The sequence below is a fragment of the Colius striatus genome, chromosome 1 (genome assembly GCF_028858725.1).
Source record: "Colius striatus isolate bColStr4 chromosome 1, bColStr4.1.hap1, whole genome shotgun sequence".
NCBI classification, from domain to species: domain Eukaryota; kingdom Metazoa; phylum Chordata; class Aves; order Coliiformes; family Coliidae; genus Colius; species Colius striatus.
Genome location: NC_084759.1, coordinates 141,352,438 through 141,373,536, shown reverse-complemented (window position 1 = coordinate 141,373,536; position 21,099 = coordinate 141,352,438). Strand labels below are relative to the sequence as shown.

The window sequence follows — 21,099 nt, the reverse complement described above, 5'->3', positions numbered from 1 at the left end:
AGTCATGTTTCTTTATGATTCTGTGGCAAGCTTGACTAGAAGAGAAACTTCTAAAACATAAATATAACTTTGGTTTAGAAAACAGTCAAAGAAGAAGCATTGCAGCTGATATGTTTTCCAGCCCATCTGCAAATCATAGAATCACACAATCATTTTGGTTGGAAAAGACCTTTAAGATCACTACATCTAACCACTAACCTCACACTGCCAAGCCCATCACTAAACCATGTCCCTCAGCACCTCATCTACTTATCTCTTAAATGTCTCCAGGGATGTTGACTCCAGCACCTCAATGTCTTTCTTGCAGTGAGGGGCCCAAAATTGAACACAGTATTCAAGGTCCAACCCCATCAGCACTGACTACAGGGGGACAATCACTTGCTTGGTCCTGCTGGTCACACTGTTCCTCTGTGTGTGACACTACGTAACAAGCCAGGATGCCCTGTTGACCTTTGCCTCTATGAATGCTGGCCAGCGTGCAACATACTGTTTGTATATGCAGATAGATAGCTTAGGTAGTGGTCTGAGTTAAGGCTGTAATCATGTTATTCCTTGCATATTTGGGCCCTGGTATTTCCTTTTCTTGTGTGCCCTAGACCCTACTTTCAATGAAAAATATTTAAAACATTATTCTTTAGCTATAGGCTGAGAAACTGAATGTTTTCCAGTCTTGAAGACATGCAGTTACCAGAATCAATAACATATTTCTTGTTGTATGGCAGACATAAAAAAAAAAGATGATAGGAACAATGTTCTTTACTGACTTCATGGGGCCCGTCCTTCTGCTAAGAGTCCATTTTTCTGAGGCATTGTTCCATATCCATTTAAAAGTGTGATTTTTAAGCATTCCTTTGAGTAAAAGAAAAATAATTATCTAATAGTGAAGGCACAGAACAGGGACTCAGAATACTAGTCTGTTTAAGTAAGAGTCTCAATATCCCACATGATCATCAACATTGGTGTTCTGGACTGTTAAAGAGGAAAAAGAACTTGCTCACCTCACTCGTTATCAGCCTGCTCTGAAACCTGTAGATAAAAGGTGCAAATGCACCTTTAACGCTATATAAATATGAGCCTTAACATCAACACCAATTTTAGAAGTACTTCTGAAATAATATTTCTGTAACTAATAAAGCCTGTAGAAAGAGTGTTATAAAGTGTATTGCAACGTAAAATTGAGCTGTTAAAAAATAGACCAGCTTAAAAAGTACGAACTCTATGTACCAGCTCAAGTATTTATGCATAAAATCTATCAAGTGAGTTTGAGCTGAGCTCTTGCTACTTGAAGTGTAAAGAAAAAAATCCTATTTGCAGGTGGCATACACTGAAAAGGCCACTTTTCTCCTGTCTCTGACATGTAGATTAGGATCTGTGCTGATTCATCTGTTTTTTCTGATATGTCCATTACCAGGTCAAGTACAGTACCTGATCATAAAGGAACAGGCTGTTCCTGGAATTCATCTCACTTTATGGACTCAAAATATTTCACCTCGAGTTTCCTCCTTTGTATTGGCCAGAAGATGAATCAGTTGCATCTAACCTGACAGACTCCTTTTTTAGAGTATTTCCCGTCTTGCTGATTGAGAGGATTGGGACCTTTAAAATAGCAAAATTCTATTGTGTCATTTACAAAACAGTGTCAGACTTAAGCAAGTAAAAGAAAATCCTCAAAGATTCTCTTTCATATGCCACTTAGCTTCCATCTCTGCGTTTTTTATCTTGAGACTGCTCATTGATCTCCACTGTGCCTGGAGGTCTGCTCTGTAAGCATCAGATTCGAGTTTCAACCTTGTTCCTGCCTTTTCAATCTTCCCCACACATAATTATGAAAGAGGACAATTGTACCAATTTCTAATTGATATAAGTCAAAATGCCCATGTTCCATGTTTGCTGTGGGAGATACACACACTCATCAAGAAGAGTGTGGCCAGCAGGTCAAGGGAGGTTTTTCTCCCTCTCTACTCTTCCCTGGTGAGGCCTTATCTGTAGTACTGTGTCCAATTCTGGGCTCCTCAGCTCAAGAGGGACGGGGAAGTGCTGGAGAGAATCCAGCGCAGGGCCACCAAGATGACCAGGGGACTGGAACATCTTTCATATGAGGAAAGGCTGTGGGAACTGGGGGTGTTTAGTCTGGAGAAGAGAATATTCAGGGGAGATCTTATTAACATTTACAAATATCTAAAGGGTGGATGTCAGGAAGTTGGGGCATCCCTTTTTTCTATAGTAGCTAGCAACAGGACAAGGGGTAATGGGATGAAGCTGGAACACAAAAAGTTCCACTTAAACATAAGAAAAAACTATTTCACTGTTCAGGTGATGGAGCAGTGGCACAGGCTGCCCAGAGGGGTTGTGGAGTCTCCTTCCTTGGAGGTCTTCAAGACCCGCCTGGACATGTTCCTGTGCAACCTGATCTAGGTGAACCTGCTTCTGCAGGGGGGTTGGACTAGATGATCTCTGAAGGTTCCTTCCAACCCCTACCATTCTATGATTCTATGATTCTATGATCCAGACACAATCTCAGATGTGATAGTGACTCCATGGTAAGCCTTACAAAGAGAAGAAAAAGAGATTTTGATAAACCAGAGGAATGGTCTGAAGAAAACACTAAGCAGTTCAATAAAGATGAGCTCAAAGTGCCACTCTTGGGAATAGTTGGCAGCACAAATGGAGAGAGTGACATATTAAGCAGCAGTTCTGTGGTAATCTGTGCTTTGTTCAAATCAGAAATTGATGGCAAATTAACACCAGAGTGTAGTGAAAATAACTGCCTGTGAAGGACTTTTAAACAGGGAGGCAGTATGAGATATAAGTAGTAATCCAGCTCTCTGCACCAGTAAAACCTCAACTGCAGGTTAATCCTGCAGATAATCTGGATGAAAGTATGACCAGAGCAAGAATAATCAGAGACCTAGGAAACACAGCACCTCAGGAAAGACACTTGTTTTGCTCTAGGAACCAGAAATCCTCACAGAGGGATAACGATCCTCAAGTATACAAAAACCTCCTACAAGAAGAAGGGAATGTCTATGGAAAATAAGAAAACAGATAATGTATTTAGACCATAGCAAGAGAGATTTGAGTCAGTAATTAAAGACACTTTTTTTTTTTTTTTTTTCAGAAGGGACAGTGAAGCATTTGAGAGTATTGTGAGGATATAGGGGGATTACTGGTATTAATGGTTGTACAGAGGGGCTAGATCCATGTCTGCCAGGGTGAACACTAGGCAGCTGATGTTACCTTGGAGAAAGTAAGTGGACAAGGAACCTTAAGCTTTCATCATCCTATTTCAGTGCTGCTTGGTTTTTAGCTCCAGTTATGGTAAAGACAAATGCGCCATTACTCCAGAAAGTGTTGGATTTTGCATTAAAAGACAAAAATGCTTCTTGCAGCGGAGGAAGATGAAGAAGAACCAGAGATGCCTGTCGGCCCTCGTCCTCGCCCAATGTCTGAGCTGCACCTCAAGGAAAAGGCTGTGCCCATGCCTGATGCCAGTGCTTTTTTCATCTTCAGTCCTAACAACAGGTATTTAAGAGACTGCTTAGCTAAAACAAGGAGACAGAGAGCAGGTACTCCTTTCTCACTGAGCCTCAAAAGTTATGTGATTCAGAGCTCCCTTCCCACAGTTCGTACTGGAGACCCCCTTTGACCAATCTCTCCTCTAAAGGCACTGACATAAAATGGTTATGAAAGCAGAGCTGCAGGGAGCCCCCTGACGATTTTCAAGGGGAGCTCATGGCACCTGTGAAGCTGATTAAGGACACAAATCATGCAAGCTTTGGAAATAAGGCAAACCAGTAATCGGAATTCCCCAATATATTCAGGTCCAAATTGCAAGCAAGCCATCATGCAATCAGTCAAGCATGAAGTAGGAGCTTCCTGTCCTAATGGCTGCCCAAAGTCCATTCCCACTAGGGAGCTCGTGTGTTTCTGCTTATTCTTACGTGTCAAGAACAAGCATAGAAGAAAGGGGAAGAAGATGAGAGTGCACAGCTCCGAGGAGAACAATTCTCTTACACTCTTTTGTTGGGCTCCTGCAATGTGGTTTCACATTGAACTGTCTTTCTAACACAGATGTATGAGACCAGCAATGTGAGTGGAGGCCTGAGAGATGACAGAGGGGAATATATCTTTTCAAGAGCACAGAAATGAGCTCACTTCCCAGTGGTCTGTGCAGCATTCCATATCCTAATATCTCCATTGTAGACTTATCTCTAAATGGAGCCCCGAAGTAAGGCAGGGCTGTAAATAGCACAGCTGAATTCAAAGCCAGTCTTTCCACAGCAACGCTTGTGCCATTCTTCCTTGGGTCTGTACAACAGGGAGGGACTGATGGTGAGTTGGACTCATGGATTCTGGTGTCAGTTTTGCAACCCCCACACTGTTGCTTGTTGAAGAAGTAAATTAACCTCTGCAATCATCTGTAAAATTGCTTTAATAGGGGCTTGGAGAGCTAAATACATTAATGAACCGTCTCTAGAATTATGCATAGGACTTTTACAAGGTTTAACTCCTCATATTGTGATACCAACATATGGAAAGTGCTGTAATGATCTCCAGTAAGCATACTGCTGTTTGATAGGAGACTGCTACTTCTTTACCTGTGAGTTTTACACTAGAAGCACCAAGCTCTTTATTTTGGGCTGGTGTTTAGCAGACCTCTTGTATGGCATGATATACTCCCAGAAGCCCTTTGCAAATGACAGCCTATCCTATATCCATTTGACCAGGTCTGTACGCTGTTGGCAAGGTAGATTCACCATTGGTTCTGCTCAGTGGTACTCCAGCCCCAGCTCAGAAAGACATTGGACACCTTGAAGCCTATTTCTGATACTATCCTCCTAAATGAATGGGGAATGGGTCTACGAGTGTAAGCAAGACATATAACTTTGAGTTGGTAGGTTTCAGACCACATCTAAATCACAAAAGGATCTGTCAAGAGGGAGTGACTGTTCTCCTTTCAAAGGCACACTGTTTTCTGTGGGCAGCAGATTGCTCTATGAGCATTCCTGCATGAGGTGGAGAGCCAAGGCTGCCCAGCACCCATCAAGGCCAAGCCCAGCTGCCTGGGCTCATTGTTCTCCCTGCTGCTGGGGCAGAGGGCAGCTGTTCTGCAGAACAATCCTCCAGGGTCAGTCTTGGCAAAAGAGAAGGGGGGAATATTTCCCAGGTCTTACTGTTCTCTGAGAGATAAAGTTGTGCCTCTCCTCTCTCTTGCAGGTTTCGTGTCCACTGCCATCGAATCGTTAACGATAACATTTTCACCAACCTGATCCTATTTTTCATCTTGCTCAGCAGCATCTCCCTGGCAGCTGAGGACCCTGTCCGACACCTCTCCTTTAGGAACCAAGTATGCTTCCTATCCTCCTTCCCTCACTGTGTATTAAAAGTATGGTACAAGCAGATCATCAATTGAAGCCAGGAAAGACAGAAAAGACTGCATCAGAGGTTTTGGGGGGGACTCTTTTCCGTGATTTGTGCCTTTTGCAGGCTGTGTGTGAAATCATGAGGTTTTGCACAGAATATGAGTCAGTGCACAATTTGGCCTCTAGTTCATTTCATAAGCATGAGTAGGGGAAAGAAGGAAAGGAAGGTGAAGCAAAATTATTGTTCCCTGGGATTAAGGCACTAGAAATGGGCTGTAGAAACATTGTTTGTCATACAGATAATTTTAATTTGGGAGATTTGCAGATTCCCATTGGAACACTTACTCTCCTACCACATGCTTTTGTTTGAACTAAAAAAACCCTAGCACCTGATTTTCACTTTGTTCACAGTGACGTAAATCAAGAGTAACATTCCTGAGTTTGATGCAATCACTCAGGGGAGAATTGGTGTCATCAAGGTTAGAATCTGGCTATTTGAATGCAAGCTGCAAAGCTGACATTGAATTTGAGATAATCCTCAGAAAATATGCTATGCTCCTCTCCTCACCATCCTGGGGGAAGGAGAGGAAGGAATTCAGCATGGAGATAGATTCTCACCTTCTTTCCTCACCATTCTTGTTAGCCTCTTGAAACATTCAGTTTTCTCTTAGCTTTGCCAGCATTTGTTTCCATTAATCTAGGATCACTGCAGAAATCATAAGAGTCAGCAGTCATATATGAGACTTCTGATGGCTGTTGTCTGCAGTGGCATTTTGGTGTCTTTATGCTGGAAGAGCTTGCTAGGTTTAAAGAGTGGGACAATTTTTGTTGTTGTTATTTAATAAAACCTTAATTTAACACTCAGTTTTCTATCTCCCTGAAATATCCTGGCCTGAACCTGCATTCAGACAAATATGTGCATTCAGAGAAGGTATTAATCCATTTTGTCCTGAAGGAGGGTACTAAACAATAGTCAAACCTGTGCCACCAATAACCCACTTGTGCACGGCTGAGTCTGCCCCTCATGTAGGGATAAATGTATGTAAATATGTATTAGCACTGCAGCGTGATGTCAGCTGGCATATGGGCTTCTGATGTGTCATAGAGGCTGACAGAATCTGTAGCAGAGAGATTTAAATGAGAAAAAAAGAAAGTAGTTAAAGCTGATTGCCCTGGATAAAAGAGCTGAAAGTCTAGGGGCAAGGTGTTGTCTTGTGTGTTTGAAGCCACTGATGTTGTATGAAAATCTGTGTTTAATTTTTACAGGTACAGATATTTAAAATGTATCACACCAGGGAACACTGAAGTTGGGTTGCAAATGTGGTCTGCCTTTACACTTTGACAGTAGAACAGTAAGATTGTGCTCTGCCCTGTGTCCACATAGAGGCCTGGGTCGGAAAAAAAAACCTAGAAAGCAAGCTGAAAGCAAATTAATGGCCTCTGTCTTCATTCTGGGACAACATAAACAGGCATTAACCTTTACACAAGGACTCATGCAAACTAGTACTCCACAAACTGTCCCAGAGCAGGAAGACAAGAACGGAGAGCCCAGCAAAGGCTAACAAAGAGGCTTGTACACTGCTTCTGTCTCAGGGTAGACTAGTGGCTGCATCTTTCTTGTGTCACACAAGGCTCAGATAGCAAGTTTTTGGAAGTGCTTCCCCAATCTGATCAAACAGCCTTTAAAGCCAATCACATCCTAAAACTCTGTGTGTTCACAATACTTTGGCAAGGTGCTTGCTCATTTTAATATACTCTAGCATAAATTCATCTTTAGATAACAGCAAATATGCCTGATGATAAATGGTAGTGACTGCACAGGTGGAGCAATGATCATTTCCATTAGACATCTGTAAGGGATATCTTTACCAGTTGCAACTTTGGGGCCAGATTCACCGGTACGCTCTAGCTACTTTGCAGTGCTCCAGTGATGTAAAGCAGCTGTGGGTACAGCATAATCATCCATTTTAATCAAGTTTGTGGCTGCTTTATGTTCGTGGAATCATGCTAAGTAGCCTGAGAGTACCTATGAATCTGGCCCATTGATTATAAAATAATTCCACTGATATAATAACCAAAGGTAAGGACCTACAAGACAGCAGTGCAAGGCGATATTTCCAGTTATTATATGTGGAAATTAATACAAAATGCAATTGAGATCTGTCCATCCTTGAAATGGCCCTTTATTAATTCTCTAAGTTGCAAAAATTGATAGAGCCTAAGACAGCCTGAAAGAATGAGAATAACTTGATGTCAAAGACTGAGCAGTGACCTGAAAAATGTTAAGTTACACGGTAGCAGTAAGTGATACATTCCCCCATTTGACTTTCAATGTCTGTGAATTAGTCCAGATTTGGATCATGTTTAAATAGTGCAATCTAAAATAACCCTGAAGTTTTGTAATAGCTCCTCCACTGCCCGTGGCATACCAAGTTGTAAGAATCTAGCCACCTATAAATCTAAGTTAGAATATAGGCATTGAGATCAGTAAACACCTACGGAATAAGAAAAAGCAGTTTGCTGTATGTTTTTTAGTGTTTTAGCAGTAAAAGTTTAAATGGGTTTAAATAATCCATTTTCTGTGGCTTCCATATATTGCCCTTCCCATTTGTTGTGGTAAAACAACAATAATCCAAGGGCATGATGCTTGTAATCGCACCATTTGCAGAGAACACTAAAATGGCTTGGGGTACTGGAATACATTGGAAACAGAGTTAAATGCTGATCCCATTAGTCAATGAGAAAGTTCCCATTTGCTTTTGTGGGTTGTTAACTGATCGTTAGTGGCTATTACTTTGAAGGTCACTTTACACTTCCAGACTTGCTGTTGCCTTCTGTGATGCTCTGGGGCCACTCTTTGTGGTCTGCTATGCATGCCACCAGTATTGCCATCACCAGGCATAAATTCATGGGAATAATGAGAGTTTCATCTTGCCTGTTATCCAGGATGCCAACAAAAAGATGCAAGACCGAAGTTAGGCACCTCTAGCACCTGACTAAATTACAGTTGCAATACAAGAGCTGGGATTCTGTTCAATTGGCAGAGTCTTTGTTATACGTCCTAATCCAGGACAAAACAGGACAGAGAAAAAAATAGCTAGAGGATGAATTTGCGGTTTGCTTTTCTTCTTTTGTGAGAGACACTGAACAAGCCTGAATTGAAGTTACTAAGAAGGAATCTCATTTTCCACTGAGACACAAGGCATCGTTGTATTCTCAGCCTAGAAATCTATTTGGGAAAACCCTTGAATAGATTGTTCTTTATCAGATTTAAATAAATAAATAAAAGAAAAAAGAAAAAGAAGAAAGAAAACAAAAGGAAGAAAACTCTACAATAACCACCAGAAAGTTATTTTTCCTCTAGAGCCCTCATGGGATTGTAACTCAGAAAAGATTTCATGTAACGTGCTCCTTATCCTCTGTGCCAGGACCTTCACTGCATTCAACAGAACGTTGTTACAAAGCCATTTCCTATATAGTCCTTCTTGTTCCCTTGTTAAAAGGCATATGTATTTGATTTTGAACTGTGATATTCCCTTCAAGTGATCAGTCACTGATCTACCCTCCCCACTCCTATTCCCTTTTGTTTTTACAGATTCTCTTTTATTTTGATATAGTTTTTACTGTCATTTTCACCATTGAAATTGCTCTGAAGGTAAAGTGCCCATCTTCTCTACCATTACTTGTTCACAAGCTTACTAGTTTTCTGCCACTATCTGTTGCTAACACACACGCCTGTTTGTTCCTGGGTCACGCTCAGTACCACTAACCCAATTGTGCTTATTTTTCAGATCCTAGGCAATGCAGACTATGTCTTCACTAGTATCTTTACATTAGAAATTATTCTTAAGGTAACCAATCTGAGCAATACACTCCTTCCTTCCTTTCTTTTTCTCTCTTTCTTTCTCACTCTTTCTTTCTTTCTTTTCTTTCCCTCTTTCTCTCTCTCTTTCTCTTTTTATTTCTTTCTCTTTTTCTCTCTTTCTTTCTTCTATCATTTCTTTTTCCTTCTGTTTTTTTTAATCCTATTATTGTCTCTACACAAAGGATTGTTTATCTTTTTAACATTCTGATAGTTGCTTAAAAAGTCTTCTGTGAAATTTTTATACTTGTAATTCTGGACCTATATCAAAGCAATGGTTTTTAAGGGAATTGCAATGAAAGGATGTTCATATTGGGAAAAGTAAGAGGGGACCAAGAGAAGGCCACCACCCCATAAATATCTCTCTCTACTCTGGACAATCTTTCTGAAACAAGATTTGTTTGCTGTGCATGGTGCTTCACCATGAGCATAGACACCTCCTTTTACACCCAAAGAGAAGATCTCCATTCTGCAGAAGTTATGAGGCTGGGACAGAGGGTGGCTTATGACATCTATAAGGTTACAGGGCGCACAGTCAAGTAAGAGACAGGAAGCACAATGCAGAAACTCACTTTTTAGTTATGGCAAGGTAACCAAGAGTACAAATCACCAGAGACTGGAGCTGCAAATGAAAACTGATACATTGCCTGTTTTAAAGCTATTTTCCAGTTTCCCAGAAACATGCTCTGTACCAAATGAAATATGCAGGAGAATTATTTAGCTTGGAAGAAAATAAAAATAGGCTGCCTTGTTCTTAACTCCAATTTTCTCAAATTGGTAGGCTAATAATTTAAATAACAGTAATTGAGCAAAGTTCTGGCTTTCTAAATGCTAGGTTCACTTGGCAGCTTGATTTTTTTTCTCAGCAAGCTAGTTGTAAGTGCTGGCAGGCAGTACCTTAGAATTGCTCAAATCTTACAGCTCAAGATCCTAATAACAGTATCCATACTGAAGGCTGGCAAACAGGATGGCCCCTGCATATTTTTGTAGAGAAATGTGGGTTTCTATATGACTTTAAATCACCAAAGCCATAATATTCTCAAACAAGGTGTACATATTATGCTTCTGTGCAATGTGTATCTGTTTTTACAGAATAAATCTGAACATGCACATACCAAATAGCAGATAAACAAGACCTGTCAAAAAAAGGAAAACATTTCAATAGCAACATTTAAAAACAAAACCATAGCTCAAGACCCCTGTTTGTACTTAAAAACACTAATGGTAATACTCCTGATGACTTCAGTGGAATCAGAACCTAACCCAACCCATTGGTGTATTGCTCTGTTTTCATCAGAGGAGTGCACTGCACAGCACCTAAGCCTTCCTGATGTCCTCCTTTTAACTACAGTGGAAATATGTCAGCACTCCTGGATATTCTGTGGGTTCAAGTGGGAGAGGAGTGAAAGGAGTACAAATGTTTAAGGAATTCTTCTGTTCTTAACCTGCCAGTTCCTGCTTCACAAATTGTTTGGTTTCTCTTAGTGTGTGTTTCTCTGCTGCCTTGCACTGAACACAATGTTTTGCACAAGAGTAAAGTTAGTGTAAATGGTAAGAAACAAAAGGATAAATAGCCATAAGATGTTCAAGGCTGTAGAGAAGCAAGCTTCATCTGCCCTCATACAGCACCTGCAGGCTTCACACTGTCATACATAGTGGAGTCTGATGAATGTTAGTAAGGTGACTACCAAGTTTTACTAATTGGCATCCTAAAAGCTCATTCAATGCCCTAGATGAGGAGGAAGCCATAGATTATACACTCTTTAGTCTCCTCTGAGATAACAAAGCCTCTCAACAGGCTTGAGAGAAACACGGTTTGTATAGAATTTACACTCAACAGAGCTTCCCCTCCTGATTTCAATGGTGTCTTCTTTCTTTCTTTCAAGATTGCCATACAAAATCTAACCAGTAAAGGACATCTTTACCACCTTTGTCATGGCAAGAACCCCTCCCTGCTTCCCCAGTTGAGTGTGTCTATAAGTATAAATTCTAAGCCAAGACCAGAGTTTATACTTCCTCCCCTTCTAAGTTCTGTCTGACTGATTGGTAGTCAGTTCCCTGATGTCATGGATGTTTGGTAAAAAAATAATCTAATCTGCCATGTGCTCTTCCATCCTCCTCTGAAAAAGTTATCACAGGTAGGCATGGCTGGAGGCAGCTAGCAGGTATGCCATCATGAGCTATTAGCAGGAGCTAGAAAATCCCAGTTTCAATTTCTAGTTCACAGTTCTCATTTGGGAGTCTGGCTAGAGCTCGTCATTGAGGAACAGTCTCATGGTGTCTGCTTCAAGTTACTCTAGCTATATAACTTAGATGAGATTCAGACAATCAAGTTTAGAAGTCTGTGTTCCTAACTCAGGTAATGGAGGGACATTAGCGGTTGTGGGGTTGTGTAGTCTTCAAAGCGACTACATTAGATCACTAACCAAGTCTAAGGTAGGTGGTATGAATAACTCCCACCACCTCACACTCTTTAACCATGCCAGACTCATTTAGTCACCTTCTGTAACTAACTTCAGTCTAAAATTCAATTTCTGGTCTCAGAAGTGGTCTGCCATTATATCTGAGACACATTTCTGTTTACACTGTCACAATCCAATTATGGAGCTGTGACATCCTCCACAAAGACACCAGGTATTCAATATCCCTTCATATTCAGACAGGACAGAGAATCTCTTGTAAAATATGTTAAATTTTTCCCTTCCTCTGCTTAGTAGTGTTCATATTGGTCATGTCCACAAAGAAACAATTCTGTCTTAAGTAATCTTACTTTGAGCTTTGTGAGGAAAAAACAAGCAGAAAATGCAACTGCTTCAAGAATAAAAATAGAGGAAGATGGGTAGGGGTAGGAAAAGGGACACAGTATTGAGCTGAACAGAAGGAGCAAACTGAAGAGAGCAGGAATTCATTTTGTTGCTCCAGTTTAGCTCTAAAGTATCAGATCCCCAAAGGATTCTGTTCTTTCTTCACAGAGGGAAGACAGCTCAACCGTCCACTGCAGCTGGCCTAACCATTGAAAAACCTTATAAAAGACCTCTTTGTATTTTCTATTTTGATACAATTTAGCTAAAGAGGCCTTTACGTAATACAAGCATCATACTCACAAATCCCCTCTGCCATTACGGAAAAATGGAAAAGTGTATGACAGCAAAGTGTAGTTTTTACCATCAGTCTTTCTGCTGCTTTGCTGTTTCTAAATGTTATTTACTTAACACACTCAAAATGCGTATTTTCCTCACTGAACTTAGTATTGGGTTTCCCTAGTTAAGTCTTTCAGAGTTATTTTACTATCTCCTTCACTTTTTTTTCAATGGGGACTCAACTTCTCCTTTGGGGTCTGGGAGTAAACTGCTATGTTAGAAATACTGTGCCTCCCCAATTATATACTGAGCACAACCAGATGGGTTTGGTTTCTGAGCAGATGCTAATGGCAAAGTGTGTTTGTGTCTTCATGTGCCTTCCTACAGATGACTGCATACGGGGCTTTCCTCCATAAGGGCTCCTTCTGCAGAAACTATTTCAACATCTTAGACCTGCTGGTGGTCAGCGTTTCTCTCATCTCGTTTGGGATCCAGTGAGTGACCTGTTTTCAACTGACTGTTTGTTTGGGATTGTAAGGCCAGGTTGGGAGGTGATACCTCAGGCTCATTGTCTTATCTGGGTAAGATGAGCCTGGAGATATTTTTCTGAGATGCTTCATGACCATTAAAATTCATCCTCAAGAGAGGGGATCTAATAATTGGGAAATTCAACACTAGTGACCTGGAGGGGGGAATCTTCCAGAAACACCAAATGAGTGCAAGAAACTTGGTTCATTGGGAATCATGACACTGAACTTTTTTCCAAGATCTCTTAGTCACTGTATCAGTTCAGGACAGCAAAGTGACTTAGCGTTCTCTCCTAGAGTTTTCATAACCTCTTTGGAAAATAGGTTGATAATGTTTTGCTGCTTCCTAAGATGTTGTGGGTCTTGGTCAATGGAAGACTATCTGGTGCTTAAAGAGCTGTGTGAGAATCTGCAGAGCACTGGTGGCAGAGACAGTTGATTCTGCTTCTGTCACAACACTTTGTGTTGATCTGTTAATTTGCTTGGTAAGTTTATAGATTTACTTGAGTATGAGGAACTCCATGTATTGAAAAGGGAGTTTCCAAAGTAGTATTATATCTGATGAGAATTGAGTTTCCAGTTAATACCATTACAGGTTATCAGCTCGTGTATGTTGTGTTTCAGAGCTATATCAAGAAGAAGGATTTCAATCAAAATCTTAAGAATGGCACAGTGCTCATTTTGACCTGCTGTTTCTTTCTAACAGACCTAACTAGACTCTTAATATGTTGGCAAGAAAAAACATTCCCAGAATCAGTAGGAAGGCCTGACATCATACAGCATGGAGAAGATTCTCAGTCAGGGTATTAGTCTTACATGCAGAAAGCTCTGTTGTGGTAGATTGTTGTGTTCAGTGCATATGTCATCCTAATCAATTCAGTGGGAATTTCCACATCCTGAAATTTATGTACACAATTGATTTGTGGGATCAGAGGCAAATACTTTGCACGAACAAACTCCAAGTGAACAATATGCCTCTAATGCCTGGAGTCACCTGGAGTTTCCACTTGTCTGTGAATATTTCAGTGGAGTGCTTCTTTGAGCCTTACCTGAAAATGTCTTGTGATGACTGCATTCTGGCACAACTTTCATATCATAGATATCTACAGAGTATTTGGCAGCATGTCCTGCTGGAAAAAAAAAAAACAAAAACACTCTGCCTATGTTCCATTCCCTTCATTAATAGAGCAGAGATGGTGAAAGGCAAGAGAATGTATACTGAGCTTTCCCCTATCAGGAAGCAAGATCTATGAAGATAATATCAGAGAGTAGTTTCCTTACCCCTGAAGTGCTATAGCAAACAGTTGACTCTCTTAACTACCCTAAGTCCAAGACTATGTACAATTTCAAACAAGGTGTGGGTGATAGCCCTCACACACACTCCCTATATTGCTGTATCTCTCAAACCTTCCAATACTTTTTTCTAGGTCTAGTGCCATCAATGTGGTCAAGATCCTGCGTGTTCTGCGAGTCCTTAGACCATTGAGGGCCATCAACAGAGCCAAAGGACTAAAGGTTAGAAGAGTACAGATGCATTCTGTAAACAATAAATTCCGGTTATTTTGGTCTACAAGGACTTTTACAATGGTTTGAGTAGTGTTTCAGCAGAATCACAGAATAGTTGTAGTTGGAGTTGACCTCTAGAGGTTGTCTTGTCCAACAGCCCTGCTCAAGCAGAGTTGCTCTGGACTATGCCCAGATGTCTTTTGAATATCTCCAAGGAGGGAGACACTACAACTTCTCTGGATAACCTGTTCCTATGCTCAGTCAACTTCACAGTAAAGAAGTGTTTCTCAATGTTCAAATGAACCTCCTGTGTTTCATTTTGTGCCCTTAGTCTCTTGTCCTGTCAGCAGGCACTACAAAAAGGAGCCTGGTTCTGCCTTCTCTGCACCCTCCCTTCAGATGTTTATATACATTGACAATATTTGCCTGAGACTTCTCCAGGCTGAAGAGTCTCAATTCTCTCAGCCTTACCTTAGGAGAGAGATGCTCCAGTGCCTTAACCATCTTTGTGACCCTTCGCAGTCCCTCCAGTACATCCATGGCTCTTTTGTACTGAGGACCCCAGAGCTGGATACTACAGATGTGATCTCACCACTGCTGAGTAGAGGGGAAGGATCACCTCCTTCAGCCTGCTGCAGTACTTTGCCTACTGCAGTCTAGAATATCATTCAATTCTTTTCAGTGAGGCCTCATATGTTCCACTCAGTGTCCACAAAGAATCCCTGAGTCCTTTTCAGCCAAGCTGCTTTCCAGATGAGTGGTCCAGCATCACCACTGAGCTTAAATGATATTGTTTGCTAAGGTTATAGATGAGCTCACAAACCTATTTTAATATAGCCTTACTGTATTAGACAAACTCCTTCCTGTGGGCTGGTGGGTGTCCAAGTGTGTAAGCCAGTGCTGCTTTCAGAGAACTAAGCTGTGGTATTTACCTATCCCTTTCTGCCTGCTTCTAAGAGTACAGTGAGGAACATAACAAATTGGCCTTCTCTACCATTTCCTGATTTGTTACAGAATGGACAATAGTTAAATGAAATTCTTTCATTTGTGTTTTTAGTCTTGGGCTCCTCCCTTAGCCAGAGCAGCTCAGAACAATTCTGCAAGTTACTTTTGTTCCTATCTTCCATTTGCAGCATGTGGTCCAGTGTGTGTTTGTCGCCATCCGAACCATCGGAAACATTGTGATTGTCACCACTTTGCTGCAGTTCATGTTTGCCTGCATTGGAGTTCAGTTGTTTAAGGTAAAAATCATTGAGCCCGTTCATTCATCCATTACAATGAGCTGTAATACAGGGTGGGAAGAAAAATAGCATGAAGGCTGAGGAAGGGGAGATAGAGTCTTCTGTGTGAAACACAAAACATTTGGGGCACTGTCAGTATTATCTGGGCTCTTACTACCAGCCCTTCCCCAGAATTGGACCAGGCATGTTCAGAATTCCAGCTCTTCATCTGTAATCGTAAGAAATTATCAGTGGTATCAGTAACCATGTTCTTCCCTAGCTTATGGCATGACTTAGCACCAGGGAGGTGAAGGAGGCGGTTCCAAAGGCTTGCTACTTGCAGACTGTCTTGTAGAGGTGCATGGCAGATTATCATGGGAAGTTATTCGTTCACTTCTTATGTCTGCTTTTATTTCTTTGCCCTTCACCACCCTTTTGACAACTAGTGTTCTGCAGCACTCATTGGTCATGCACCTCAGAACATACACATAAAAGTACTGTGCAAGCAGATGAAAGCCTGTGCTTTGAACTACGCAGATGCAGGCAACTCTCAATCCAGTCTGCCCACATTGACCCGCAAAAGGACATGTAAAGATAGCCATAGTTGGTTAAGCAAGTAGTAAACACAGTCTCCTTGCTACACCATCTGCTCTAACCCTTGCACTGCCAGGAAATGAAGCTTCATTCCTCTTTCTTCCCATTCAAGGGCAAGCTGTACAGCTGCACTGATAGCTCCAAGCAGACGGAAGCAGAATGCAGGTGGGTCTGACCTTTCCCAGTTAGCTTCTTTCACCGACTACCCACTCTCACAGCCTCATCCTGAAAGTGCAGTTCTGCCATGTTTTCTCTCTGTTTTCCATCCACAGAGGATACTACATTACATACAAGGATGGTGAGGTCAATCAGCCGATGATACAGCCCCGGAGCTGGGAGAACAGCAAGTTTGACTTTGACAACGTCTTGACTGCTATGATGGCCCTTTTCACTGTCTCAACCTTTGAGGGCTGGCCAGAGTGAGTGCTTCTTGGACCAGTGCAACACTAGCAATGTCCTCATTCATTTCAAAAGAGAAAACTGAAATGCAGAATGTAGTTTTTCCCCTGCTAAGTATTTAAATGGGTCTAGAGCTTTAAAAGCAGTAATAGTAGCCGCAGTCATTGTGGTACTGTGTATTTTGTAAATTCCTCAGGGCCTGCAGGAATTGCTGTTCCTGTACTTATAAACAGTGTGTAGCACTGTCTCTAGCTCTTAAAAAGTTATTGCCAGTTGTAGCAGTGATAGTAGTATTTGTTACAAATATTATGTATATAAATGGATCTAAAATGGACATCAGGTGCTCACCTGTATTGCTAGGTGTTGCAAGTTTCCCAACAGACTCTGCAAGGAAGTGTGAAGCAGAGTAGTGCTATCTCTGCAGTATGGGCAGACATGGGATGTCTTACGAGGCTGTGCAATCTGAACCACAGGGGCCGAAGACTCCTGCAGCTTTACTCTCTCAGAGTGACATGAGCATGCAGAGGACTGACCCTTAACTGTGTCATGAAGTCATGCCAACAGCAGTATTAACATATTCCAAAAGTGCTGAAATCTCCTTTTCTCACAAAACTTAGTTCCCAACAACACATACTCTCCTGTCTTCTGTTATCTGAAGGGCATGCTTTTTTTAAAAATTTTAATTGTTCAGCTATGAAAACATTTCACCTCTGAAGAAGTTCAAATGTGTAAAGTTAGTAAGAGCCATGTATTCTCTTTTGCAAGAGTTTACACTCAGATCAGTGCAAGTCTGCACATCTGTGAGTAAAATGATTTTGATACGAGTAGAAGAAAATCACAAAGTTGAACTTTATAACCTCGACTATAAGACCTGAAGGCAATTGCAGATTTTCTCTGCATCGGGCTCCTGTTTGCTTTCAGGTTGCTGTATAGGTCCATTGATTCCCACATGGAGGATGTGGGACCCATCTATAATCACAGGGTTGAGATCTCCATCTTCTTTATTATCTACATCATCATCATTGCTTTCTTCATGATGAACATCTTCGTTGGTTTCGTCATCGTCACATTTCAGGAACAAGGAGAACAAGAGTACAAGAACTGTGAGCTGGACAAAAACCAGGTAATTTGCAACACCTTGTCACCACTAAAGGTAGAAAATGCATTGAGAATAAGCATTTAAGAGAGAAATAGATACAGAGAGAAAGATGTGAAGATTCCCAACGAGAGAAAACAGTCTAGCTGGCTTCACTAACATTTTTCAGAAGTCAGGTAAAACAAAAAAGCTCACTCTAAGATTTTCTCAAGGGACATTTACTTAAAAATGTTTGCTATACCATTTTGTTCACTGAGGTTAGGTGTGAATGACAGCGTTGTCTGATCAAATTAAATGCATTTGGAGCTCTTCAACAGGTAGAACATGCATATTCAGATTACAAGCTAAAAGGAATCCTTCTACTAAACATTTCAGTAAAAACCTTGAAACACATTGTCTTTTTATTATATTTGGAGGTAACTGATCAACTCTGTATTTTGCTTTTTATTTTAAAATCTGCCCTGCCTCTTTCACAGCGCCAGTGTGTAGAATATGCCCTGAAAGCCCGGCCACTGCGGAGGTACATCCCTAAAAACCAGTACCAGTACAAAGTTTGGTATGTGGTCAACTCCACCTATTTTGAATACCTGATGTTCGTTCTGATCCTGCTGAACACCATCTGCCTGGCCATGCAAGTAAGTTAGCAATCAGAAAACTTTACAGGTGGTGAATTATTAGAGTTTGTCAAGGAAAATTATAGAAAAGACCGAGGTTGAGACCTACTTTCACCTTCACCCCACCTATCGAGGAGAGGGATTTGATTAAAAACCGTTGTCCCATGTTCAGTCTTGATAACATGTAGTTAAAATGAGGTATCTGACTCTCATTCTTTTCCTGCTAATATCTGACACTTTCAACAATTCCGTTTAAAAGAAAACGAGGGAAAAAACCCATAATAGTTACATCACAGACTAATTCATTGGCCACTGCAATGACAAGCGCCCTCTCAATTCTGACTCAGCTTCTATGAAATGCAGCAATAAGCCTGAATAGCCAGTCACCTGTGATTCAGATTTTAAATTTGGGGCTTTTCTGTGTTAAAAATAGAGAGCAAATATTTTAACAAACAAGGCAATCAAGAAAACTGGGGATAAAAGATAGGAAGACCCCTGTATCTCCTTTATTCTGTGTTAAGAACCATAGACGCTGTCTAGAAAGAGCTTCTAGACACCATTATTGTCTATCTCATCACCTAAAGGCAGGGTCAGCTCCACCTAAAGCACTGTTTGCTAGGTGTTTGCCTGAGTTACTTCAGTATTGATGCTACTGATTGTCTTGCTACTCAATATACTGTGCATTCATTTTCCTTATTTTGCGAGTCTTTCCAAACATCTAATGTGAATGCACAAAAAAAACCCATTTGCAGCTGACTCTACAAGAACAGTAAAGAAAGCAGCAGATTACCTTTTGCAGGTGAAACAGAAGTGAAGGGGTCGGAGTCAAAATCTTTAATAAGTAGCCAGCTTAGAAAAAAGAAGTCTTACACTCCTTTCAGTCAGGAAATGGGCCCTCATAGGCACAAACTGTTCAGTACATTCCCCAAGTCTGTAATTTCCTGGCTTGTTCCTTCCAGTCTGTCTCTGCCCAAGGCCTCCCTCATCTCCCTTTCATTTTCAGTCAGTCCTAGACTCCACCTGCTAAGCCTATCTCTGCACTTCTTGTTTCCCTGGACAGCTGAGTCCTGTTCTCTGCTACATTCTGTCTATTTAAGAGCTAGTCTGTCTGTCACTCTTCTCCCTAAAACCTATCCTTCCTCCTCACCCAGTCAGTCTATGAACTCTCTTCCTTGGTCTGGGGCCCAGACAGTCCCAGATGCCCACTTCTCAAACAGTCCTTCTCTTATCCTCACTACACAGACTCCCAGGTACAGTTACCTCTCCATGGATCCCCTTTCTGGTCTGTCTCTGCTATTTCCATTTGATTATGTGCCATGCTTTGTCTCCTTCTCTAGTTTGTCCCTTAGTGGTAGTCCAAGTCCCCATGAACTCCTACACCAATTTCACCATAGTCCTCAGCACTCCACCAGTGTGTTTTCCACTGTATCAGTCCCACTCTGCCACACTCCCAGACTTCCCTCAAACCTAGCCTCAGTTTCCTGACACTCACTAGCAATCTAAGTCTATGTTCAGTCAATTTTCTCACCTTCTGTCCAGTCCAGTCTCATCAGATTTCTTGATCTCCCTTTTCTTCTACTCTAGCTCTTTACTATCCCCATTGAAAAGGCTTCCTCTGCTCTCTTGCCTGAGGTACCAACAAAGGAGTGAGGCAGCATGAGCACGAGAAAGCACTCCACTCTCAGAAAAAGTATCTACTGCCCTACTGTCCTGAAGCAATGAAGAGGGACTAATCTGTTCATTCAGAAGCTTTGAAGTGTGCTCAGTTATTGTGACAATGATGCACACCTAGGGCAGGTAGAGCTAGATGCGAGATGTTTGTGACTCCACAGGCAGATACCTCTAGGTGAAGTATTCTAGGAAGTCTGTGTTCATCTTGATAGTTTTTCAAAGGCTTATACTGTAGTGAGATTTGGATCAAACATCGTGACAGACAGCAAACACAAAAGCCACATTCCAGTAAAAATCCAAGTTTTTAACAAGAGTCTTGCAGGTACTAGAGTGTTTCAAGGAAAATGTTACACGGAATTTTGAAAATGCCTGAACAATGTATTTTTCTCTATCCTGGCTTTCAGCTGCAGTTGAATTGTTTTAACTGAAATTCCTTTAAATAAATCACCCTGAGCCAGTACAGAATACAAAAGTTCATCCCAGCTGATGAAAGTTTATCAGTTAAGCAACTACAAACTAGGGGCTTATAACGTGAACTGGGAGGAGACCTTAGAATAAGGCAGTGCAGTCAGTCTAAATTATAATGGTCTGGAAATGAGGATATGAATAGTGAGGTGGTAATATTTGCACAAAACACTACTGAAATTAATCAGAGAGTAACCTCATAAGATCTTAATAAAGTTAAATGAATGGGCAGCATGATTGCAAATTTAGTTCAGAGTTGATAAATGCAGGATAATGCATATTGGAAAGATATGATTCAAGCTGCTCGTGTGCTTTGCAGAATCCTGAATTAAGTGTAATTACTTGGGGAGTGGCTTGACATCATTATGAACAGCTCAGTGAAACCCCTGTGCACTGTGCAATAGCTATCAAACAAAAAAGTAATCCAAGTGTTAGGGAAGGGTGAGATAACAAGTACAATTGGTGACTGTCTTGTACCATTATGCAAATCTATAATGAGCCCTCAGCTGAATGATTAAGCACAATTTTGGTAGCCCTCACTCAAAATGATTTTTTTTATAAGATAGGAGATCCAGAGACAGATGGCAAAATTACCTAGAGGTATGGAAATGCTTATGTGTGGGGAAAAAAATGGAGCATGCTGGGGTTTTTTTTATAGAGAACCTCAGCCTACAGGGAGATCAGGAGGGCCCCTGTGGGTTC

General features: G+C 41.1%; 1 protein-coding gene across 3 annotated transcripts in view; it reads left to right on the top strand.

The window, feature by feature from the left end:
• CACNA1C (calcium voltage-gated channel subunit alpha1 C) overlaps nt 1-21,099 on the top strand; it is a 486,392-nt gene that overhangs the window by 397,388 nt on the left and 67,905 nt on the right. For 2 of the 3 annotated variants that reach the window (XM_062009912.1, XM_062009919.1), the window contains exons 19-29: nt 3,390-3,522; nt 5,218-5,347; nt 8,959-9,018; nt 9,155-9,214; nt 12,693-12,799; nt 14,260-14,347; nt 15,472-15,579; nt 16,265-16,317; nt 16,425-16,571; nt 17,473-17,674; nt 18,124-18,282. In XM_062009912.1, the coding sequence (XP_061865896.1) occupies nt 3,390-3,522; nt 5,218-5,347; nt 8,959-9,018; nt 9,155-9,214; nt 12,693-12,799; nt 14,260-14,347; nt 15,472-15,579; nt 16,265-16,317; nt 16,425-16,571; nt 17,473-17,674; nt 18,124-18,282 (1,247 nt within the window). The remainder of the gene's footprint in view (nt 1-3,389; nt 3,523-5,217; nt 5,348-8,958; nt 9,019-9,154; nt 9,215-12,692; nt 12,800-14,259; nt 14,348-15,471; nt 15,580-16,264; nt 16,318-16,424; nt 16,572-17,472; nt 17,675-18,123; nt 18,283-21,099) is intronic. The other variant, XM_062009929.1, reaches the window with a different exon arrangement.